The following is a 26,295-nucleotide window of genomic DNA, read 5'->3' on the forward strand; positions in this document are numbered from 1 at the left end:
CGCCATCACTCGCTTGTAACAGAATACTCCCCTGCCAAAGCATTGACCAAATGTGTTTTTTTTAAATAAATGCCGTGACGTTTACATAGGTCTTATAACTATATCTTATTGTAATAGTGTACTGTGAACCGTGTTCAAGCCTGCTCCCTTGGGTGCAAGGTTTGGTGTGTCTACTACACACGCGCATACTTAACGCGCCTCTCCACTGCATTGGGCACCGTTGTATTAAACTGAAAGGTATGAATAGCGCACACACGGCCAAACGCCCAGCAGAAGCACCCTTCTCCAGCCTCGTTTGGGGGTTCGCTGGGGTCAGTTGCCTGCCCCTAGCATTTGACCTTGTGGTGACAGCTGGCTGCGTCAGGCTGCGTGCGAGGCGCCCGCTGAAGGGACTGCGCGCGCGTGCGAAGGCGCTGCCGCTGCGGCGCGCGCTGCTCGCACGATAGGAAAACACTGGCACCAGCACAACAAACCCTTCTGATAGTAGAACCTGCGTGATGATGGCATCTAAGTGATGACATCATTGATCTGGCTTAGGGAGTAAGTAGATTTTGACGGGTGTAATGACTGGTCGCTATGACAACGAGGCTCTCACCAGCTGCTGATTTGTTGCTTGAACACAGGCTTTTACGTGCAAGATCCAGGCTCTGCGTGATAAGCTGTGGATCTTCCTGGTTCAGTCTTTCTATGCTGTTCGACACACGGAGGGCTGGAAACTGATGAGACCGGACGATCAACAGAAAATACAAGCAGGTACGTAGGCTCGCTAGTCTCTGCGCATTCATAAGGATCCGCTTGCAAGTAATTGTTTATACGTGTTGGGGTGGAGTAGAGGGGGTTATTAACCGTAGATGTGGCGATTTTAAGACTGATGCAAATGCTGGAACGTTTTAAAATGTCAAAAATGCGAGGTCTGTCCAAGCCTTTACAAATATAGCGTGGTTTTAAACTATAAATATGTTTATTTTAAATAAGCAGCGCAGTGATTTTCTTAACTGTCTAAAATTGGTACACTGATTTCCTCTGCAAAAAACAATGCATCTGAAATGCGTGTCTATCTGTCTTCTAAAAACAGCGGGAGAGAGGTATGTTAGAGCTGTGAGTGCAGCAGATACTCTGAATTATTAACAGCGCGTCTCAGGTAGCAATATATATTTTTGTCTATAAAGCTGAGAGAGCTCGGATTTTTAATTAATTTTCACGCACATTGTATAGCTGCACCTGTCGTTTAACGAAAGCCTCTAATGCTTTGTCTCAAATCTTGCGTGAGCGGTGCGTTGTGCGCTTTTCCTTCTCCATTTGCTGGTCCTGTATTCTCATTCTGCTGGTGTGCTGCAGGGTGGGAGGCTCGGGGGCTCTGAAATGGAACAGCGTGGACTTGGAACACCATCAGCATAAAACAAGCGTGCCTTTGTTGCAGATGTGCGTTGCCGAATCCTGTAGGTGTGAAGGAAGAATGGCGCTCTAAGGCCTGCTGCAATCTCTCGCAACACATAAATCCCACGGATAAACACAGAGCTTTGTCCGAGCCCTTTTGAAGGCTGCTGTTTTAATCTGGGTGTTTGGTTCGTAGAGCGAAGCTTAACATCGTAGACGGTTAGCCCTTGAAGGCACAACCATTTATGGTGGGGTTGCATAAAAGTACTGTGTGGATGGATTTCATTTTTAAAATTTACATACATAATTTTAAAGATTGCAATCAAACGACTAGACTGCTTTATATAAACAATCTTTATATGCCCCCAAACAAAATAGACTGCCATAAAAAAGTATATAGGAAGACACTGATTTTGCAATGTCTGCAGTATTTGTGCATGCATGTTTCCATATGTGAATTATTTTTAAAAGAGTTTAGATACCTTTTTGTATAAAACATGTTTTCGCTGTTTTCAGAATAAAGTATTTAAATTAGAAATATTTTCCTGGTAGCAAAAATGCAGACAACGCCGAATGTTTTATTGAGTATTAGGAACACCTTTTTGGCATGAGGTGTAAATTGTTGCAGGTCATGTTCTATAAACTGCATTACATAAGACGGGAAGCATGGCTACTCATTTATTGGTGAGAAAGGGCATGTTTTTAGCTCAAGATGTGCTTAATAGTAGTTTCATAATTAGCAAAACCTGTAGGTGTTAGTAGTTACGTTATTTCATCCAGCACAAGATTCTGCCCTACCTCTAATACCCTGCGGTCATTGCATTGGCTGCCGGTGGCCCAGCGGATCCAGTTTAAGGTCCTCTGTGTCGCCTATAAAATTCTGAAGGGGTCCCCAGCAACGATCCTTATGGCCCTTCTCGCCCACTATATCCCAGCTCGACTCTTAAGATCTGCAGACCTAGAACTAGCTGTCGTGCCGCGCTTCAAGCGGAGTCGAGCTGGAGGACGCTCGTTTCGAGTGCGTGCGGCGGTTTTGTGGAACTCCCTGCCCCCGGCGATTCGCGCTATGAGGGATCTATTTTCTTTTCGCCGTGCGGTGAAAACTTTTTTATTCCCTTAGTTTTTCTTTATTGGTTGCTTATTGTTTAGTTGTGTTGTGCAGCTACCTTGTCGGGCGCCAGGACGCTCCTTCGCTGGAGCATCTGTGCGCCAAATAAAAACGCATAGCATAACATAACATAACATAACATAAGGAAGATGTATTTTGTCATTAAAGCAGATTCAGGAATGATACATCAGTGTTTTGTTTTAAGTAAGGAAAGAAGTGCTAATCTTTTGAATGACTACCTACAGATTTGCATTTCTCGAGTCTTTGGTGGCCTCCCGCATAAAGATCCTATCCAAGTTGTGCATCTGTTAGGTGGGATAAGCAGTGACAGTTTTGTAGTGAGATTGTCAGGAGGACATCATTGCTGCCATTTCGCACAGACCTCCGTCAGAAATATGTCTACCTCTGTAAATAGTAGCTAAACGAAAAGCATTTGCGCCTTTATTATAATGTTTGCATCTTGTAAACTGCAACGTGACATAAATGGCTAATTGGAATTAAACCTGAAGTTTCCTTTCTAAATGCGATTGTGTAGTGCAGAATCCTACTATAATAAGTATTACATCGTGCTACGTGCTTTTGGGTCATGTTTCTTCGATTCCACTGCTCTTTCCACTTACGTTTAATTTCAGGTATCCTATTTCCATATTTTGCATGATAACATGGAAACATATGACCCTGTGGTTCAGCTGCACCGGCGACTAAAGAAGAGTTTGTCATATTGCTTACTAAAAATCAAATTAAAGCCCTGTTATTTCCCTCCCTTTGTCTGAACAAAGTCTTGGTAAGAGTATCTGATGGGTCATCTACCGAATTGCTGGATGCCTCCCTCTAATTGTATAATTTTAATCGAGAAGGACTTTGCAAACTAGCCCCCCTATAATTCTGGCTGGGTTCCGTGCAACGAAAAGGACGCTTTATACTAGTGAAGCCCAACATTTCTTTCTACAGCACATACCAGCAGTGATCTTGTAGATGTTCAGAGGGTTGTGCACAACTTAGTTCACTGCAAGTTCCAGAATCTATCTAGTCCTTTAATGCCTTTACAATGTCCCTGTCTATGAAGGCATATTTACTTCAGAAAACAACCCAGTCTCCTTATTACTCTTTTTTTAAGTACTGGAAATCCCCAAAAATCGAATCCATATCACTTTCTACAGCCCCCTCGGCTACTAGCTCATCTGGGAGAGTCTTAAACATATGACTTCCTGTTTACATTCATGCATTTATGAAGACACAGCCTCAACAAAGTACTACAAAATATTACAAATATATACTCATGGATGGGAAAAATCAACCGCAGAATAATATCAGTTCGTTAAGTAAAAAATAAAGCATAATCTTTTGAAAATATGAATGAATCAGATTCATGCATCCATTACTTGATTTCTTATATCAAAATCATTTAAAATTTCAGCTCAATGATCTTGCTTTTAGGGGACACGTAATGCTAATAATCAACCCATCTCAAATGTACGATAGCAAAGCAGTAATTGTACTGTCACATTTCATGGAAATGGAGGGGTATAATGCAGTGTGGTGACCGATTAGTATTCATATATTGTATTCATTCATTATTTTAATTCGTCTGTACATCATTTACTGTGCAATATTGAAAATGGGTAAGATCTTATGCCGTACAATAGACTCCCCAGTTCAGTGTTCATCTTTGATGATGGGTAGTTGTAAAACCTTATTCGGGTATCCTCTTTGATTCTGATTATCTGATTCGGTGTTAAATCATAACTTTCAACGGTGCCACAACTACTTTTGGAAAAGAAACAATTGATGGACGGAATGCTGGATAATGCAAGCATTCACCCCCCAGTCACAAGGTACTGGGTTTAAACCATCATTGTTTTGTTAACCACACCACTCCAGTTTGGACCCAGCCATATGAAAATCAGTCTTTTTAAAAAAAAATTTTTTTTTATTGAAATGAAGAAAGCAGATTCAGTCATCAATAATATTGCAATGCTTAGCAGAGTCAATACAATGGGCAATACACAATAGAAACATAGTATATCAGTGATTGTTACAATGTAGGGGTCCAGCCCTATCCATGGCCATGTCAGCTGTGGGGGAACTACAAATCTCACCCCTATAAGTATTCCAACGTCCCCATTTCTTGTCCCATTTTTTGGGACAGCCCCGGAGTTTATACACTGTCTTCTCAGCAAGCATACATCTGTCCATTTCTGCTAACCATCCCACTAACAGTGGTCGCTGAGAAGCACCCCAGTGCATTGCTATTGCGCGTTTTATGAGTAGGTATCCCAGAGCCACCCATCGGAGCTCGACATCAGTCAAATCTGTGGCGTCCCATTTGTTGAGGATTCCCCCCTCAGGTGACAGAGGGATGAGTTTTCCTAGTGCATCTTTCATTTTTCGGGTCGCCCGTTCCCACAATTGTTGGATCACAGGACAGCTCCACAAGATATGGTAAAAGGTGCCAGGTAGTCCACAGTCCCGAAGACATAGGTCATCTGGACGTCTACCGATCCTGGCCAGGAGGGGGGCAGACATGTATGCCCTATGTAAAACTTTCAGTTGGATCAACCGGAAGCGATGATTAAACACTGTTTCCCTAGGGGACATCAACACTGCCTGCCATTCCTCATCCTCCAGGTGTCCCACATCCCCCTGCCACTTGTCACGCAAGGTCTGAAAGGAGTCAGGCATGTTATTACATAGTTTACGATAAGTGTATGATATGGCCTTTGCCTGGAGGGGCTCAGAGAGCAGTCTGTCCTCAAGGGGCGAGGCTTCCGGGAGAGAGGAGATGTCAGACACATTTGCGAGAATAGCATGTTTAATTTGAAGGTATCGAAAGACCTCACCTTGAGTAAGGGCGTATTTCTGTTGTAGGTCGGTGAAAGATAGCAGTTTCCCTCTATGAATCATGTCCCCCAGTGTGGATATGCCTATAGTGTCCCATTTATCAAAGCCCATTTGAGGGCAGAGGGAGCCAAGCTTCTACGAAGCCCATAACGGCGTGGCCTTGGTGAATTTGTCGGACCATCCCATACGTTTATTGGCATGATGCCATGTAGCGATTGTCTGCGTCATGGGCCCCCCCATAGCGACTACGGGAAATTTTACTATACAGGGCACCCAGATAACCCTCTAGACCCGTCTAATGGCGTTCAAGGTGAAAAGCTGGGTTCGAGGGCAATCCGTGGATCCAATGGTTCGTAGCTACTAATTGAGATGCCCAATAATAGAGGCGTAAGTCCGGCAGGGCAATGCCCCCATCATACCACCCCTTTGGTAAGTTTATGAAGGGCTATGCGGGGTGCTCTACCATCCCACAATAGAAGACGCAAATCTCCCTCCAGTGTATTAAAATAAGAATCGGTGATAGGAAAGGGGCAGTTCTGGAGAGCGTATAAAAACCTTGGAAGCGCCAACATTTTGAAAAGGGCTGTCCTGCCAGGGAGGGATAGGGGCAACGATCGCCAGTGGGATACGTCATTACGCAGTCTTTGGAGTGGGCCTTTCAAATTACGATTGTAAAAGATTTTGGAATCTGGGGTAACAAAAACACCTAAATATTTGAAGCCAAGGCAATGGAGTATCCTCGGGGGAGAGTTGGTGGAGGACCATGTAACACATACAACACTGATTTTGACCAGTTGATTGAATAACCGGAATATTTCCCGAAATTAGTAATGACGTGAAACAAACTATTGATTGAGGATTTGGGAGAGACAACGTAGACAAGAATGTCATCAGCATAGAGGGAGATTTTATCAATCATGTCATCATTCCATTTAAGGCCTCTGATAGATGCATCCGTTCGGACCCAGTGGGCTAATGGTTCCAAGGTAAGTGCAAATAATAATGGGGATAGGGGGCAGCCCTGTATAGTCCCTCTATGTAAAGTGAATTGCCGGGATGTGTGATTGACTCGTACCTGGCCTAACAAATCCGTATATAGCAGGCGGACCCACTGGATAAATTTAGGTCAGAATCCGAACTGTACCAATACCTTAAAGAGATAAGACCACTCTATTGAGTCGAACGCCATCGTGGCGTTGAGAGACAATATCGCTGCATCTTCCTGCAAGTAGGGCTGTCTAGCTAGGACGTTATTCACCCTGCGAAGATTCAGGGCCGTATTCCGACCTGGGAGGAATCCCGACTGGTTGTCGTGAATCAGGGAAGGGAGAACGGTAAGGAGTCTAGTTGCTAAGAGTTTCGCTAGGATCTTGACTTCGGCACTTATCAGAGAAATCGGCCTATAGGAACTGCAATCTGTGGTCGGCTTATTCGGCTTGTGGATCATAACGATGGACCCCAGCCGTTGGTCAAGTGGCAGGATGCCCCTGTCTCGACTCTCCTCAAACATAGTCTTCAGATGAGGAGTTACTCCAAGGGCTACTCCCTTCAGAAATTCACTGGGGATGCCGTTAGGCCCCATATCCTTGCCTGATTTTATGGCAAAGATAGCAGTGTGAATCTCTTCCGTTGTGAGATCGGCATCTAACGCGGCCCTATTAGGTTCGGGGAGAGTGGGCAGGTGCATTTCTTCTAAAAGTTGCCAAGACTCTTGCGATGTATATTACGCCCTAGCAGAGTAGGCCTGCTCCAGATGACCCGCAAAGGCCTCTGCTACTTCTTGGGGATCGGTTAAGTGAGTGTCATCGGGGCGGACCAATAAAGGGACCCATCTGGTGCCCTGTTCACGGCGCTCCAACCACGCCAACCGCTTGCCGGCCCGGTCACCAAATTCGTAGACTCGGTGGCGAGTCTGAAGGAGTGTAGCCTGTGGCTGCTCTTGGGCCAGGGCCTTGTATTCAAGCTGTTTAGTGAGAAGACAATGCGCTGAGTCGTCGGAGGGTGTATCATTGTGGATCAATTCAAGGTGAAGCAGATCAGCTTCAGCCTTGAGAAGCTGTTCATTACGTTTGCGTATGTATCCGGATTTAAGAGCCAACGCTTTCCCCTTAATGACTGCTTTGTAGGCCTCCCAAATTGTAACTGCTGAGCGTTCTGATCCAACGTTTTCAGTCAAATAGTACTCTGTGTGTTCAATGAGGCTCTCCTTAATGTCAGGAATTTTCAAAAGCCAGGGGCTAATAATTATGGGCCCCCGGGTAACTTGTTGATGATATGTAAGTTCAATACTAAGAGGGGAGTGGTCGGAAATGCCCCGGGGGAGGCCTCTGGGATGGCGAAAGTAGCCAACAATTGCTGTGTGGCAAAATAATCAATACGAGACATGCTATTGTGTGCGTTAGAATAATGTGTGAAATAGGAGGTGTCTGGATGAAACGCTCTCCACAAGTCCTCCAGTCCCACTGCCTGTGTGAAGTCCAGAAGTTCAGATTCCCGCCTATGAGAACTGCGCTGAGGATATCTATCTAGTGCATCATTCATTGTCATATTAAAGTCTCCCCCAACAATCAGGGTACCCATGGGGAGGTCTAGTAATATCCTGGTTAGGTCTCGTAAAGCGTCTCCACCTAACGCCGGTGATAGGTAGGCCGAAACAACATTCAGCGGCCGTCCCTCCCAGGCGGTCTCTATCACTGCAAAGCGTCCCAGAGGGTCTGCCCATGTTTTTGTACATGTAAGTGCCAGGTTCTACTTAATGAGGATACCCATACCGCGGGAGCCAGAGATGAACCCCGCATGGATCAGCAGTTTATAACCCCCCCGTTGGAGTGCCTGAAAGCTATTCCCCATTAGATGTCTCCTGCAACAGAACTAGGTCGGGACTGTGGCGTTTCAGGTATTGCGAAACCACCCCCTCTTTATTTTGTTACCAAGGCCGTTAACGTTCCACGTCATGATTTTGAGTGTTCTGGCAAGGGACTGTGTCATTGCGATGTGTGGTGTGAAAGAAGTAGTGCTGACCTTCCGAGAAGAGTCTTGTCCCTCTCCGAGGCCATCAACGCCATCGGAAGTGTAGTCTGAGAAGCTTTCATTCTCAAGTTCACATGGCCTTTTGGGGCCGGACCTTCCTGACCATTGTACCCAAGTAGAAGAGTGACTCTGCAACTAACAAAGTATAACAAAACAAAACACCCGAACAATCCCGCCCACCCCCTTCCCCTCTTTTCCACCCACCCTGCCCGCGGACCTCAAACTATCCACACCCCGACTCGGCAGAGTGCCTGTCGCCCTCCCAGCCATTTACGGGGTACTTGGTGAGCCGCTCGTGCCACTCGCCACAAAACCGTAGGATCATATAAATACAGAAAAATCACAACATAAAAAGAAAATTCGCCCAGTAGCATCCAAAAGAAACATAACAAGACCTGTTCGACCTCCAGAGACAGGAGAAGAAGAAAGTCAATGAATGCAGGAGAGAGGTCCAAACCTTGATTCGTTTCACGGAGCAAGAACTACGACCAATAGTTCAATACCTGTCATCACTTTACAGTTGTCATACGAACCCTGTCTCTGCAGAGGACGAAGTCCTGCGAATTGTCTCGATTACCTTCAGTGAGTTCCGGCATTTGGTCTCGGCGAGCGTCAGTTCCTGATGGCCTGCGATTGTTTGAGGACCCTCCCACCTGGCGCCATCCCTCCAGCCATTCCCATGCTTCCTCCGGGGACAGGAAAAACCAAGCCTTCCCTCCCGACTCCACACGCAATTTCACAGGAAAGAGCATGGAGTATTTTATATTTTTGTCACGCAGTGTTTTCTTGACTTCCAGAAAGCTGCGTCGGCGCGCTTGTACCTTCATCGTGAAATCCGGGAAGAACGTGATGTGGGCATCTTCAAGTTTCGTCGGTGGTCCTGCCCGAGCTGTTTGGAGGACGACGTCCCTATCTCGGAAGTTGAATACTCGCGCAATAATTGGACGCGGGAGGCCCCTGGTTTCGGCCTCCCCCAGGACTCTATGCGCCCGCTCGATTGAGAAGTAGCTGGAGAGGCGCTTGGGCTGGAGATGTTTCAGAACCAGGTCTTCCACAAAAAGATCGACCGCAGGTCCCCCCATTCGCTCCGGAATACCTAGGATACGGATGTTGTTCCGTCTCGCTTTCCCTTCATACTCATCCAGGAGTTCACCCATTTGGTGCTGCTGCTTCTGGAGCTGGGCCACCTGCTGCTGAAGAGTGGAGGTATCATCTATAAGGGCCGCAGTTTTGACCCTTGGTGTCCATTTGGCGCAGGTGGGCTCGCAGCTAGGTGACTTCTATATTGACCGAGTCGATGCGCGTCTCCAAGGAGGACCGTACCCCAGCTATCGCCTCCATGACATCTTCCGAGGTCAAGGACTTCGGCGCGGACGAGGAGGGTGTCGTCTTTAGGCTTCTGTCCGCCGACACTTCTTTACGTTCACCTTTGGAAGCCCAAGAGAGCTTATTGATTTGTTTTTGCGTGGTCGGTCTGTTGCCCTTGTTGGAAGCCATCTGGAAGGCCAATAAACGACTCTGCCTGAGTCTGGCCGGCTGCCGTAGGTGCCAACGTTCAGGAAGGGACGCCTCGTGATCGGGGAGCAGCCAGGCAGGCAGGCCCCCAAGGACCAGCAGAGGGGGGGACAACGTCTATGGCCCAGGTCTCCGGGCCGAGGTCACAGGCATGAACAATGTCCAACAAGAAGGGCCAACTCGAGGAGGACAGCCGCTATACTGGTCGCCGGTCATGGATATGTCCTGCAGGACGTCGACGTCGCAGAGGCAGGTGACCAATCGCCCCCACGGTGAGCATATAGGTAGATGTCGCCTTCCGGAGTGACTCGTGGATTAGGGCGTCGTGGGCCCGACAGTAGACCGTAGGCCGAGTGCTTCAAGGGCCAAAAGGCGTGCTGTGGCAGCGGAAAGGGGGTCTCACTCCCCGGATGTCACCCCCGCGGTAGGCCTCCCGGCCTTTCTTCCACCCGTGCGTTTCTCCCCCACAGGGCCGATTGTCCCCCGTAGTGCCCGACAACGCCCCAGATCGGAGCCAGCAATCACGGGTCCTCCACTGACCCAATGTGCCACACAATGCAGACTGGGTCTGGGCCCAGGGCCGTGTCACACAGGGCTCGCAGATGTGGGCGTTAATGTCCAATCACGTCCCCCGCCACCTTCGTATGTGCAGTAGTTTACCTGTGAGGTGGAAGAAGCAGGGGGGCGGGGGCCCCAGATGTCTCAGGGAACGCCATCTAATCAGCGGGGGAGGGTCTGGAGGCATCCCGGCCGACACACGTGAAGGCGTCCCGGCCGTCACCATTAACCCGACCTCTGGTTCCGGCCACCGCCTCACCGCTGTTCCGCCTATCCGCAAGTCCTGAGCGGTGCGGCGGTATCAAACGCGGCAATTAAACCTCCGGGCGCCTCTCGGTGGTGGTCCTGGCGCTGGTGCGTCGTCCACCCCCTGGGGGACCCACGGCGGAGTCGCTGTTATTAGGCACCGGAGCACCGCACTCTGCCGGTCGCCATCTTGCCACCACGGCTGCCACAAAGAGTCTGATCTCTTCACCACCACTGCCCGGAAAGCTGCAAAGGGCCGAAGTTGCGCCTGGGACGCTATTGAAGGGGGTCTCCCGGTTCCAGGGAGATCCCACGCAGGAAAAACGGATTAATAGAGTGGATTTATGGGCGAGGGCCGGGGAGTCACTTCAACAAGCAACCATTCCCTTCGGCCGCTAGCCACGCCCCCCTGAAAATCAGTCTTGACCCTGTTACTTATGGGAACAGTCCATCCCGAACTGCCAAGCCAGGTCCTCCCTGGACCGGCAACAAGCATCCTGGGACCAGCTTCGGGGGACTCACCCCTCATCAGCCAGTCTTGCCTGAATCCAGTGGTGCAGTGAGTACGGGGCCCACTTCTGGGCATACCCTTCCCACTTAGGGCGACAAATGCAAAAGAAACAATTGATGGATGGAATGTTGGACAATACAAGTATTCACCCCCAGGCACAAGGATCTGGGATTAATCCATCATTCTTTTGCTCACCACACCACCCCTGTTTGGACACAGCCTATGCAAATCAGTCTTGACCCTGTTCCTTATGGCAACAGTCCAGCCCGAACTGTACTGGGGTGAATTTATGACATTGTTCTGCATTCTGTCCTTCAATTGTGTTTGCATTTGTCACCCTGAGTGGGACGGGTATGCCCAGAGGTGGGTACTGTGCTGTCCATACTACTGGAGTCAAGCTATCGTGGTGATTCCTATTATGTAATACAATTGGAGATCAGTGCAGATTGCCGTTGCAAAGCGTAGCGGCAGAACGGCATGGTCATCCGGCCCTGGCAGACAGACACATGCTGTTCTGCTGCTACGCGTTGCATCGGCGTACAGCACTGATGTCCAATTGTATTACATAATAAGAATCACCACCCCTATGACTGATTAAGTCGTGGGCCTCATCCAAAACCTACAGGACAGATCGGCTGCACCTCCTGTATTATCCATCTAAATTGTATAATAGGAATCACCACACATAAGACTGAATAACTAAGTCGTGGGATTAATTTAAAACGCACAGGATCGAGTGTCTGCACCTCCTGTGTTTGCATTATTTCCTTTGGAGATCGAAACAGGATCACACACACTGTTGTGCACATTAGATTGAGTTCCACCACGGTATCTCTGCTTCATCGCCCTGTGCTATTAATTGGTTTGCCAGCCCTCCCTAACCTCACAATGGGCACCTGGCTGGGTTCCTTGTGAGTATCCTTGTGAGTATCCACTTGCTTGTGGCACCTATCCGTCACCCGGCTGCGCAGACACTCTGACGTCCCTACGTTTCTAGGTCCTGAAGAGACCCTACATTGCACAAAGGGTCGAAACGTCGTCGACAAATAACTAAAGCGAACCATTAACCAGCGCTTATCATTGAATAGAGACGCGGTTTAAATTCTGTATATTTTGAAATGGTTGACTTTTTAAAACATTGGAAACCATGCACATGTGTCACTAATATGTCACAATTGTTTTAGGTTCCATTCTCACTGGGGACACCACATACTATTGTTTTATTACTTCCTGTATATATTTGATTAACTTTTCAAAAACATAAAAATCGATTGTGAAAAACAGAAACAAAGGTGTATGTGGTCTTTTCTCCTTTTGACATCATCCTAACCCTTTCCATTGTGATTGTGTATACCCATATCAGTATAGATTATAATATCTATCCACAGGAACCATTGTTTCTGCTAATAACTGTTAGAAAGTTGGCATTTTCTTGTCCTAACAATTTGGTGCTGGCAGCCTGTTCGTGGGCCACATGAACCAGGTGTAGTTGGCAGTTGGCCTTTGTGTATTCCACCCAGACAGTCACACAAAACTGTGACTGGGTGTTGGCAGGATGGGAGGGTGAAGCTGTGCACACCCGCACTTGCGCTTCAAAGAAGCTGCTTAAGCCCACACGCAAACAACTACACACTAGACTTTTTTGTCCCAAGACATCTTGGGACCAGGGCAGGAAGGAAGGAAATTCCAACACAAGCTTCCCATTTAAAACGTGTACCAGATATGAAATTAGAACTCTCAGACTCACTCTTCAGTTTACTTCTGGGCCTGTGCAGGACTGTCAGAGGACTGCCATGCTGCCATAAGCTTGCCTTGTGCTCTCCGAGAACTGCCCGTCTGCTTGAGGCCTGCTTTTCTTTTTATTCCCAGGACCACCATAGTGACCCCTGTTCAGAGCCCAAAGAAAAAAATCAAGTCATTTTGAATCTGCACCTGGACCCAGCCTTGCTGTGTCCTGAACCTCCAAGTGATGCCCATCCAGTCCTGGACCCTTGGTAGTGGTGCTTAAGGTGCCTCAATAACCAAAATCTAAAACTTGCGACTTGGAAAATTTCTGCCAAACGAAGTACTGTATGAACCGAGGGAAGACTGGTACCTCGCTGAGCCACTCAAGGTGCATCACTGGTCAGCTTGACTTTGCTGTAGCTTCCCTACCTTTCTTGCAGCAGCAGCAAATCCTGTTCAGCAACTCCTTGCAGAAGGGGTATTCAACCTTACAGAGCCCTCTGTAGTCTACAGCCTGTAGCTTTGATCTAATGGAGATTTTCAACTTCCAAAAAAGAGACTGTCTGAACATAGAAATCTTCACCGTCGCTCCGTCCAGCAACTCCTCAAATACCTCCGGCTACCTTGCCCCGCAGAAATTGACCTTCTCAGTCATTTTTCTTCAAAATGTGTTTTAAATCCATAGGGAAGCAGAAATGTGGCCCAATCCACCTCATGCACCCAAACCACTCTCCATCGCATTCAGCCATAGCTTTCAACTTTGCTCCGGTGTCATGTGACTGGATGTCGTCCACGGTTGACGCTTTGATCTTTAAGGCACTAGATTGCACTAAACCTTAACCAAATTGTACCTCATGTTCTACTGATTAGATTTTTGTTGTTTTGGTGTCAAATAATTTCTCAAATTTTAAACTCCATTTGTATAAATTAGTATGGGATTTATTTTTAAAACATTTTATTAGATTTGGTAGTACACAATAGCATTCCATACATAAACATGATAAATAAACTTTTACATCTTGGGAATTTCTCCAGAACTCAACTCCAACTTCCTCCCTAACCCCCATCACACGTCTCATGTGGCTGGGCATGACAGTTCAGTGACCCAAGCCTCCCCCCCATTTATTCATTACAATGAGATCCAGTTCCTTACAGTCCCCTTTAATCCTTCATTTCTCCTATCTCCTCCCATGGTCCCCATATTTTACCGAATTTCTTTGGGCACCCACGAGCCTGGTACACAATTCTCTCTGCTTGCATAAACCAATCTATATTACGCTCCCATTGAATCGTTCTGGGTTCTGTCCCGTTGCACCATAGCTGCGTAATGTTTCTTTAAGCCACCATCAGTGCCACATTCCCAAACATGAGGGGATATTGGGGTATTTTTACATTCCTAAACACACTGCTTGTGCTGGTAAGTCGATTGGTTGGCCAGTCACCCCTTCCATGGTAGCCCCTTATACTCAATTAGAAGTCCCTCAAGTCCCGGCATTCCCATAGAGTAGGCACCAGTGTCCCTTTTTGATTGAGGCCCTGGAGGCATCTTTCATTGGGGATCGTACCCATTTTGTACAGCTTAATTTACGTGTAGTATGCTCTGTGTAGTATCTTAAGCTGAATGAGCAGGAAACCTGCTTTAATCGCTACCTCCCTTTGATGCTTCCTCTCAGTTGGTATCCTTGATTATCCCCAGATCGAATTGCCACTTTTCGCTCAACTTATCCAGGGGTTGTAAGCTGCTCTTAGTTAGAGTTGCATAGATCTGCGAGATTGCATTTTTATGCAGTGGGGTCGTCAGGATCTTGTATTCTAACGGGGTTTCTTTGGGTATTGAAAAGTGTGATCTGTATTGTGTCAGGGTGTGTTTTGCCTGGGTATATTTGAATCTTTGTGAGCCCAATAGTCCCAAACTGCACTTGGAGTTCTTCAAAGGAGATCAGGCCCATTTGCCCTTGTAAGTCCTCCAGCTTGGAAATACCTATTAGATCCTACTGTCAGAAGACGGTCATGTTTTTCAGATCCATGAGCACATTAACCCCTTCAGCGCTGATGACAAAGCCAGCTCGTCATGGGCGTTACCTGCGCCAAGCGCATGACGAGCTGGCTTTGTCACGTTACGCGCGATTTTCAAATTTCAGCGCACAGCGGGAAAACCCGCTAGCGCGGTAGAGGTTAAACTCCCATAAGGGCATTTCAAGGGTAATTTTCCCCTTCCTTCCTGTAACCTTTGTCATGTCTCCCCATATGTGAACCACGGCCATGTGGTTCTGCTGTCCCCGTCCGGCATCTCTACTGTACAGTGGCCTAGGGTACCCTAATTTGTGTGGGATTTTTCTTGTGTCTGTTTTCACTTTATTACTGTTTATGTGCTGCATAAATACTTTACACAATACCTCTAAATTAAGCCTGAAGCCTGACTGCTTTTGCGCCAGGATACCAAAGGGGAAGCACAGGTTGATTTATTGACCTTTTGTGGTTCACCATGACAAGGATTATGAAAAGGACCGCCCCCCAACCAACAACCCCATTTCTCACATTAAAAAGCCAGCCTACTTAATCCAATTATCTACACTTAATCTGGAATGATTTAAATGAGATTAAAACATTGGAATGTTCAGAGCCCGCGGCTCAGTCCTTTAACGCTGGAGCGAGCCTTTAATGGCTGGTAGAACCCTCTACTGTGGGCTCTAAGGCTATATTAGAACATTGGATTGTTGAGCTCTCCATTGAAGACAGTAGAGTGCTCCGGGCTTCTAATGGCTGGTAGTAACCCAGAGCATCAACATTCCAATGTTTTCCTTTTACAGCTGCTGCTGTGCACAAAGGACTCCCAGAGCGCAACAGGGTTTCAATAGCTCCTTGGTCAGTTCACTGTCATCTAATGTTCCTCTCTGTAGATTTGTAGCTTGTGAGACTTTGACTAATTTGTGAAGCCACAATCAGTGCCCCTTATATGACCTGAAAAACATTCCGTAATGCAAACCTAAAAAAGACCCCTTTCGTCATCTTGGAAGAAGTTTTGTATTGCCGATCTAATAATGAATTCTTATGTCTTATATAATGGTACACCAGTGACCACCTCCTAGCTGTTATTTGATGGTTTCCACATTCATGACTCATGCCTTCAAATGCAAATGCCCTGAAAAGAAGTGATCCAAATATTTGTTGTAAATTCATCTCATTAGGACAAAGCAGGTTCATGTTGAATTGGGAGTTTTCACTCTGTAAGTATACACACACCACATGTACCTGCTATGTTTAAATCTCCACACCTCCCTCTAGCACTTGTGCCTTGCCCTCACTAGGGCTGTATAAACTGATCCCTATTTTTTCCGTTTTTATTGACTTGTAAAGCAAACACATAAAAATATATTGCTCCTGTGCACCTGTAGAAGAATGTCAAAAACATCAGGTTAAAGTGCATATAGGTAGCATAAATAGGCCTATAAATATATTCTGAAAGCCTTAAAAAAACATGGAATGCGCAGCATGGTTAAAACACCACCTGGGCCCTAAGTTTCAAATTACATCACTGATCCATAGTAAAACAACAATACAAATCTTCACGTTTTTAAGTAAGAACCAGAGTTAACATTAAAAAACATTGAAGTGCTAGTCCCGGGAAATGCAAGATTAAACAACCAGATTTTTAATATCTTCTTGGGAGAATAACAGGAAAATGTATTACTGCTCCATCACTACATGTAGTATGAGGGACCAATGAACAGATAAGAGTCTGTTTAGCAGTGTTTTTTAACCTTTTGACTTCTGTGGACCCCCACTGAATTATTAATGGAATCTCAGGTGTTACTGACTGCCTAAGCAATTTCTAAGATTTGATCCTCAAAACAATACATAAAACAGATACACAAGTATACACTACACAAATGTTCAAATATTAAAATGATGTGATGTCTCTTTTTGGTACTGCAAATTCATGTACTTCTAAAAATGTATTGTTAAAAATATTTCCAAAAAATAAAATATTGAAATGTGTTTAATTCACATTAAATATAGAATACTTTTTAACAATTTTAATTTGCTTCTTTATTTGTATATACTTTCTTAATTTTAATATACTCATTTTATTATTATTTAATGTTTTACAACAATCACAGGCCCCACAAATAGGCTTTACTTACCCCTCTCCCCCAGAGATCCACAGATTAAAAAACAGCTCTGTAAAACATATGTTTCTGTTAGTTACAAAGCTATTATTTTTCTTTTGTTGGTTTCTCGGTCCAAATCATGTACCTTTTAAAAGTAATCTCACTCTTCTCTGAGACACAATAGTGTATATTGGTAGGTCCGTAGACTGCATTGGCCTGGTCTAACAAATACTTTGTCAGTGCCCATTGTGGCTTTCTGAAAGAATAACCAAAAGCAATTTCTCCAAAGTCTTCAATTGAAACAACTGTAGTTTCTCCCATTGTACTGACATGAGCATTTATTGTCATCTATGCATCCACCCAGGCACCTTTGTTTTTACCTTGGTCGTGATGGTTACTGCAATACCAAAGAACAGTTGTGCAATCAAGTTTATCATGTTTGTTTTTGAGCAGATGTCTGGAACCTACCTGAACTTGGTATGTTTTAATATAATTGCTACCGTTTTGGGACAAGCATGTTTCCTTCACTTCCAAACTGCTGAGACGTGAATCATCCCCCAGACAGAAGATACGCAAGTATATCTGTATATGATCCGCATATGACTGCCAACTAATGTCAAACCTCCACAGCTGTATCATGAGAGTTCCCGTATAGGTGTTAAGTAGAACAACAACAACAGAAAACTAAAGTGTGTACTTCGTAGGGTACCAGCACTGTGTGGGAAGCAGCCTCCATTGCTCACCGTCTCATGCTCTTTAGAATATGTATTTATTTATTTTACTTATTTGTGACATTTATAAAGCGCACTATTACCAGATGGTGTCCTGGCGCTGAATATACGCTCCCTGGGCCAGGCCTAAAGCTAGTAAATGAACAGCCACGTTTTCAGAAGTTTTCTAAATGGCAATATCACTGTAGCCTGTCTTAGTGCAAGAGGGAGGGCATTCCAGGCCCTCGCTGCCCCCACAGAGAAGTTTCTGCCGCCCCATCAGGCTTTCCTGATTCGTGGGATTACAATCAGCCCCTGATCCGCTGATCTCAGCTGCCTGCCCGGTTTGTACAGCTGGAAATAGTGAGCAAGGCAGGGCGGGCCCACCCCCCTCAGAGCCTTAAACACTGTGCATAATGCATTGAAAGCGATTCGCTTTCGTACTGGGAGCCAGTGCAACTTCACCAGGTCTTGAGACACAGAGGCGAACTTCGGTGTGCCTGTGATCAGACGGGCTGCAGCATTTTGCAAGACTTGCAGTTTGTTGAGAAGCCCCTCCTGGGCGTTAAGCAGTAATCCATTACAGTAATCAATGCGGGACAGGACCAGGGCTGTCACCACTGTTTTTCTGTGCTCCTCTGGAAGAAAGGGCAGGATCTTGCGTATTGTCCTCAACGTGTAATGAACAGCTGTTGACAATGCATTGACTTGGTCCCTGAAGGTAAGTTTGTCATCCATCAGCACTCCTAAGTTCTTGACCTTAGTGACTGGGGACGGTGGATCACCTAACTCCTCGGGCCACCATGCCGGGGTCCAGAAGTTCTCTCTGGCACCAAAGAGTAAAATTTCGGTTTTGGTTGAATTTAATTTTAAACAATTCCTAGCCATCCATTTACTGACTGCCAACATGCAGTCTTTGAACCTCAAGGCTGTGCCCACCTCCCTACCCGGCTGCAGAGATGCCACGATCTGCGTATCATCTGCGTAAGATGTTAAATTGAATCCATATGATCTAATAACTGGGGCCAGAGTGGATACATAAACATTAAATAGGGTAGGGCTCAGGGAAGAACCTTGGGGAACTCCACAGGGCAGCTCGAAAGGTCTTGATTCGAACTCACCCAAGGCCACTACCTGGCTCCTGTTGGTAAGGAAGGCTTTAAGGATCTTATGCGCTTTCCCCTGGATTCCGCAGGCCCTCAGACGGTCCACCAAGATCATATGGTGGACCGTATCAAAGGCCGCTGATAAATCCAGCAGGATCAAGGCTGCCTTGCCACCACCGTCTAGTACTTTCCTAATATCCTCAGAGGATTTGATTAAGGCCGTTTCTGTGCTATGACAGGCTCTGAATCCATGTTGAGATGGGTCCAGAGCTTGTGTGGCCCCCAGGAACGTACTAAGTTGACTGTTCAAGATTCCCTCAAATAGTTTGGCCGGAAGCGGAAGCCTAGCGATGGGACGGTAGTTGTTAAGATCTGAAATATCCAAGTTAGATTTTTTTATCAACGGCAAGATTGAGGCCTGTTTCCAACAGGAGGTAAATTCGCCCGCTTCCAGCATGTTATTGAATAGCTCTGCTAGAAAGGTGGCAATAGGAGCTGCCGCAAATTTTGCTGCAGTCGCTGGGCAGGGGTCTCTGGGGGAGCCTGATTTGGTACTCAACAGCCGTTTCGTTACCTTATCCTTGCTTATCAGGGAGAAACTAGTGAACCTTCCTTCTTGTCCATTGACCGGTGTGAGTGAAGCGATCCCATATTATGCTCTAATATCCCACAAATCAATCAACTATTTTGCCAATAATTGATGTGCACTTATAGTATTAGTAGTAGTATCCGGATTATAAAAACATTATAGAAATACAGATTTTCTTTAACTTTAGGAATCAGGGCTTGAAAGTAACTTCTTGAAATAATTCCTGGAACTCACACAGTATACTTTGCAAGCGCTCACCCAATGAATACTTTGAACAACTCTGTTTTGAAACAACAGTGTCATCAGGTAAGTGCTCTGCTTATCAATATAAGCCTCTATAGGTGGCATGTTTAGGGCACAGTTCAATGTGCAGTCATGATTGGATGCCTTTTTCAACTTTCCATATTGGTCACATGACGGAGGGATGACTTATCCCCCTACTCTGTCTAGACTATAGTCCGATAATTCATTTAGTATTTATTGCCAGAAACCTAATCTGATCAAAGCGTCAAAATCATTAGAAACAACAGAATTGGTAGTAAAATCATGTAAATCATAAAGTTGCATTACAAGAAAATGTGCAGATTGTAAATTAAAAAATGTAAATTGATACTTGTATAGCGCACTACTCACCCGCAAGGGTCTCAAGGCGCTTGTACAAATACCGCTGTGGAACCCATCCTGGCTTTCCCTGTGAGGTGTCCACTCCTGGGCACCCCCAAGGTGGAGGCCAGGCATCCTTAGCGTTGTTGGGGCCGTTGTGGAGATTAAGCAAGCTATTGCCCAGTAGGCACAGAGGCGAGAATTATCAGGTCTGTGGAATTGTGAGCCCACGACCCGCCAAGGCGGGAATTGAACCCTGGTCCCGGGCTAGACCTCTGCATCAGGGTCTGCCTCTCTAACCATTGAGCCACACTTCTCCACAGATTACATTTTTGTGGTGATTAGTAGCATTAGAAATATTGATGTTCTCTATTACTAACTCCAATCCAATACAACACATCACTTCTAGGAGCTAATAAAGTGCATCAGAAATAATATGCAGATATATTTGTAAAAAGTTCATTTTCTCAATTGCTTGGTCCATAAAGTTCATGTTCACTTTTACTACAGTGCTATTTGCAACCGCATAAAAACAAGTAAAATGTGTGAAATATCCAGCAGCTAAAAGATTTATTTATTTAACATTTTTTAAAGTGTAGCTCAACCCACACTGTGTGTCAGTGCAATTTACTATCATAAACATTCTGTTTCAGTATTAATTAGCACATAAACAGTACTCACCAGATCCTACTTGACATAAAAAACGAAGTAAATGTGCGTTAAATAATTATGCATGGATGCTTACAAACATATAATATTCCCAATTCACTCCTACACTACGGTAAGTGCTGTATCTGGCCAACTTTATGGAACTGAGTATCTTCTTTCATGATGTACCCATGAATTTAGAGAGAGGCATGACCAAAGTATGGGGAGTGGTGGACTTCAGAAGGAGAAAATACATCATTTACATTCCTCACTTCCATTATGTCGGGAACAAAGGAACAGAAGATATGATATACTCTACTCCCAACTGAAGTGGAATAGGCACTTTCCTGTTTCAGGTTTGCCAGTTTCAGTTCCTCCACTTTAAGTCATACATTCAAAAGACATTATAATTTTCCTACCCACAACAAGAACAAGTCCAGACTCCTCTGTTCACAAATTGTGGAAAAGATTAAGTATTTTCTATTTCTAGAGCATAAAATTTAATGATAATGGCTCACCCTCACTTCTTAAAATCAACTTCTGTAAGGTGCAACTTCATCGAGAATGTCTATCTTCATAGGTAAATGTATCTTTCTCTGTCTGCTGTGACCTCCGCACAGTCCTGTGTCAGATACTGTATAGGCATTACAGGGGCACTTCCTTTATAATTTCTGATGTGTGCTAATATTCTGTATACATCATTTGATGTACATTATATATAATGTGTTTTGTGGGTGTATTTTGTATGTCTTGTATATAGATTTTCCAAATATTCATCAACTGATTTCAAAATGCCCCAGAGACAATGAGTGGAAGAGCAGGATTGATCCTGATCAGTACACCTCTGGCTGAATATATGAATGCAATGTAGTGTAGATGACCCCTCTGCTTTTATGTTTCAATAATTTTTGTTAAGGCTTTCCAGTGTAAACCACCACAAGCTGTCAATTTCAATTTGATATTACAGAATAGACATTAAAACCTCCCCCCAACTAGCCTACAGATCTGTCCCGCCTGACCTTGTTGGAATAACTTAACGGGTATAATGCATTATAAAAGTTTACTTTTTGTAATTTTTTTATCTGTCTTAACACAGATGTTTAAGCCTAGTGTGTCCACTTCTATTAAGTGGAGTACACTCAACCTCCTTTGACAGGTCACGCTTTTACAGTCTTTGCTCAGGAAGTGAAGCACTGGCCCCTATATTTTGTAGAACCGTATACCCTGGTGCTTCCAAAACGTTTCAGAATCACAACTCAATTTCTAGAACAGCGTACTCTCGGGACCCACCTTGCTTTATTGGACATGAGACAGGGATTTTTTTTTAAAGTAACTAAAGTATTGTGTGGTAGGGCACTGTCACTTACACACTGCACATTTTTCATTGAAATGGCCACTAAATTTGCACATAAATACAGTTTTACTGCTTAAACTATATTGCACACCAATGATGTGTGGAAATTGAGTTTCAGTGAATGTTGGACCTGGCATTCTCTGGGTTGTCTTCCTCCAATCTTTTTACTTTTTACTGCAACGTTTTGCTGTATCTTTTTGTTTGCCTTAGGACTTTGAGCACTTTACCACTGCTGAGTGCTAAAGTGAATGTGCTTCTTCCCTAAACGTGTGTAATTGGTGTATACCTGATTGACATATTTAATTTGCTTATAAGGCCCTTGAAAAGTGGTAGACCATATACTCAGGGCATGTAAATGTAATGCTACTAGTGGTCTGCTGCATTGAACCTGTCTCAGTCCTGCCACTACAGTTCTCGTGGAGTTTACTGCCACTTCGACCTGGCATTTAAAAGTACTTGCCAAACCTTAAACTCTTCCTTTATTACATATGAGTCACCCCTAAGGTAGGCCATAGGTAGCCCTCAGGGCAGAGTGCTATGTAATTTAAAGGTAGGAAATGTACTGTTGTGATTTGCACGTCCTGGTAATGACAAACAGCCTATTTTGTTTTTCACTACTATGAGGCCTGCCCCTCTCATAGGTTAGCATTGGGATTTCCCTTAGACCTTATTAAGTGGTAATTACTGTTCCGATCTCGCCTAGCGTTGCAGCGCGTATGCGCTACTCACTCTGCAAGGCATGTTGTAGTAGGGTAGGTTTTAGAAGTGGAGTTCAATCCCGCCCATCTTTTTTAATAGCTGGCGTCATCATTTATGGTAAACGCTGGCTTCGGATTGAAAATGAGGCTTCTTTGTTGCTGCCCTGTCTCCTTTTGAGACCTCCCATCCGGACTGGATCGTTTACTTACGGCGTTACACAGTGGGCTTTATCTGGTGGGTAAGCACTATTTTTAAAATGGACACTGATGGGGACAATGGCGGCTGCAGTGCTTTGCGCTCAAAATTGTATGCTTTTTATTACTTTAATGAGCACGACATCCACTAGGGACACCGCGCTCACTTTATTTATTTATATTTAGCATTTATGTTGAGCGCGGCGTCCACTTCAGGGACACCACGCTCTGTTTGGTTTGGGTTTTTTACTTTAAAACTGAGCGAGGCGCCGCTTCAGACACCCCGCTCAGTTTCTTTATATATTTTTTAACTTTAACTCTGAGCGCAGATCCCGCTTCAAGTACACTGAGCTCAGTGTTAAAGTAAAAAAAATAAAAGAAACCGAGCGCAGTGTCCTTGAAGCGGCGCCTCACTCTTTTAAACGTAACCATTTGCAATGCAATACAATTGGACCTATTGTATTGCAAATGCTTGTTTTGTTGTTGTATGTGCATGCTGAGCGTGGCGCCCCTTCAGGGACACCGTGCTCTATTTGTTTATTTATTTTTTTACTTTAATTCGGAGCCCGGCACACCGCTCTCCTTTTTTGAACTTTTACAATGCATTGGGGAGAAAGAATGGATAATAAATGTTGTATTTATAAATACTTTTCATTGAAAGGGCAGATGAATCCCTCCTTATGCATGGAGGGCAATGGCCTTGAACAGGTGCGCCCCCTCCCCCCCGAGATTCCCATGCACCCCCAGGGGCTGTGAGGTGGGAGGGTGCGAGTAACAGGCAACCAGTTGGGCAGAGGCTCACACTCGCTGTAACCTGTTGGTTGTTCTCTTCTGCCTAAACATGGGGGAGAGGGGAGGCGTGTGTAGCAGTCTCCCGCTCAGCTGCCTCTATCCTGGGAGGAAGACCTGTCATTTTGGAAATTAAGAAACCTTTTCGCATTTCCTTCTTCACATTAAAAGGCATTACCAATGTCCTCTCCTGTGGCCCTCGAAATTCTACTTCGAATGCGTTGTATCTCATTGGAAATTCCAAGGAAGCGGGAGTTCGACTCACCTTTTACTCAATAGCCCCAGGGGTGAGAATGCACCCAAGAGCAGAGCCCACGCTCCCAAATGGGCGACGCCACTTCCAAGTGTGAGAAAGCACTCCTTCTGTGAGACTGCACTTATAAGCGTGAGAGAGAGCACTCATGTTTTGAGACTGCACTACCAAATGGCAAACGGCACTCCAAGTGTGAGGCAGCACTCCAGGCTGATATTGTACTCCCATATGTTAAATGGAAGTCAGAAGTGACACTTAAATCCCTGGGATGAGACAGCACTGCAAGCGAGATAGTATACCACCAGGTATGACAGCACTCCAGGCGTGACACTAGGTTTACTGGCGTCAGACTATTTTCTCAAGTGCGTGGAGCCACTCGGCCATGAGACTGTACTATCTGATGAGAGTTAGCACCCTAGTTGCATGGTGTGAGACTGCACTCCAAGGTGTGAGATTGCACTCTGAGATATGCCATTGTTCGCCCGGTATCAGATAGCATTCCAACGCGTGAGGCAGCTCTCCGGCTACGAGACTCGTCACGGGTGTTAGAACCACTCCGGGTATGAATCTGTGTTCCGAGGAGTGAGACTCGCAGCCAGTGAGTGACACTTGCTTCGTGTGTAACACATGTCGAGAGCACCACTCGTGTTTCCTTTGGTCCGTGCTGGGTTCCCTCATCTGCCGGGTGGGTGCAGGGTGAGGGGTGCGCTTTACATAGCCTGCTCCAGCCAGAGGCCCCAGGGCTCGCGGAGGGCCGAGCGGCTGCAGGGCAGTGCTGGACACCACCATGTTTTTCAGCTGCGAATAGGGCCAAGTACAGCAGCAGGACTTGTGGAGGGGCCAGCGGGCGCGGATGTCTTAAGGCACAGGCAAATTGGCTCTGGCCCAGGGCCCCAGCCTTTCAGGGGGCCCCCTGATAGATTTGGCTCTAATCTCCACACAGTCGTGCCCTGATGACCTTGAATAGTTTGCAAACCTACATTATTTTAAATACCATTTTTCTTTCATTTGTTTTTAATACAGGTAACAGGTGGGAGTCTATTACATTTTGTAGAGGCATGGTGCGTTTGTTTTTTAACACCATGCAACATCTATAAACAAGCATTTGCAATGCAGTGCAATAGGTCTCGCATTTACGTGAGTTTAAGCTATTGGCATTGTAAATGATCATGCCTTTTTTTATGTTTGAAAAATGAAAACAAAAATAAAAGGCATTGTCATTTGCAATGTCAATAGCTCAAACTCGCGTAACTGCGAGGCCTATTGCATTGCAAATGCTTGTTTGTATTTTCGGTCTTTGGATTGGTAATGATAGATCCTTCCTGCTGGTGCAGTTGGATTAACCTTTCTGTTTTTAGAAATGTCCTAGTTCAACAGGACAAACCTAAAACTTTTCAAAGCAATTGTACTTTTCCAACAGAACCTATCTGTAATGTATACTTTCTTTGAAAGTGGGCATTTCCCTGCACTTATTTCTCTGTGTGCCCGACATTACACGTCTGGGTTGGACTGTGTGACAGCTACATTTGTGCAATCCCTCTAGACAGCCGCAGCACAGGTCACTCAACTGCATCTGAATTCTGATGGGAATTTCTGGGATGGGATGGGCTCACACTCCACTTGAGCAGGTAGTGTCCTGCCCACACACAAGATACTGATAATTCCCCACCGATAGCTAGGCAGACAGGACTGGGCTGAAAGGGATCCTTGTACACTTCAGAGAACTCCTTTGAAGTCACCCCCCTACATCAAAGGCATTTTTGAGTAAATGTAGTGGGGCGCTGACCCTCTAAAATCAGACACTGCATGGGACTTGTAACCAGATGCTCTTGGCTTTACATCTGCACAGTGCCAGAAAAACTGCTGTGCTGCCAGGAGGGACTGCCACTTTGCTAATTGCATTGCTGTGTTGGTCTGCTGCTTGCTGAGTGTGATGCTGTAGGAGGGACTGCCACTCTGCAATCTGCTTTCTTGTGCTGACCTGCTGCCTGCTACATTTTTGTTGTGCTATGTGTTTCCCCTCATGTCCGTGCCCTGTAAGGGGAGCCTCCGTATGAGACTGTCGCCTTGGGCTGGTGCTGAGCAGATCAGCTGTATTCCCTCCGAACGTGTTGCCTGGTCTGCCTCAGGGAGTGCAGCGAATAAGTCATTCCGTCCCCAGCCTTCTTGGGCCGTCTGACGCCAGAGTCCAGTTTCCCTTGTTCTTAGTGCCCGGGGCAGGTACAGGTTCACTGCAGATCTGGAAGGTCCCGGCAGCTTCTATGCTCATACTGACAGGCTGCAGAGTCTGCCTCAGTAACAGGAATGTGTTGTTCTAACTCCTCTGT

At 45.6% G+C, this 26,295-nt stretch overlaps 1 protein-coding gene across 2 annotated transcripts in view; it reads left to right on the forward strand.

Moving 5' to 3' along the window:
- BTBD8 (BTB domain containing 8) overlaps positions 1-26,295 on the forward strand; it is a 419,591-nt gene that overhangs the window by 244,378 nt on the left and 148,918 nt on the right. For both annotated transcript variants that reach the window (XM_078646322.1, XM_078646321.1), the window contains one exon: positions 624-753. In XM_078646322.1, the coding sequence (XP_078502448.1) occupies positions 624-753 (130 nt within the window). The remainder of the gene's footprint in view (positions 1-623; positions 754-26,295) is intronic.

Source organism: Lissotriton helveticus, chromosome 1_1 (genome assembly GCF_964261635.1).
Source record: "Lissotriton helveticus chromosome 1_1, aLisHel1.1, whole genome shotgun sequence".
Taxonomy (NCBI): Eukaryota; Metazoa; Chordata; class Amphibia; order Caudata; family Salamandridae; genus Lissotriton; species Lissotriton helveticus.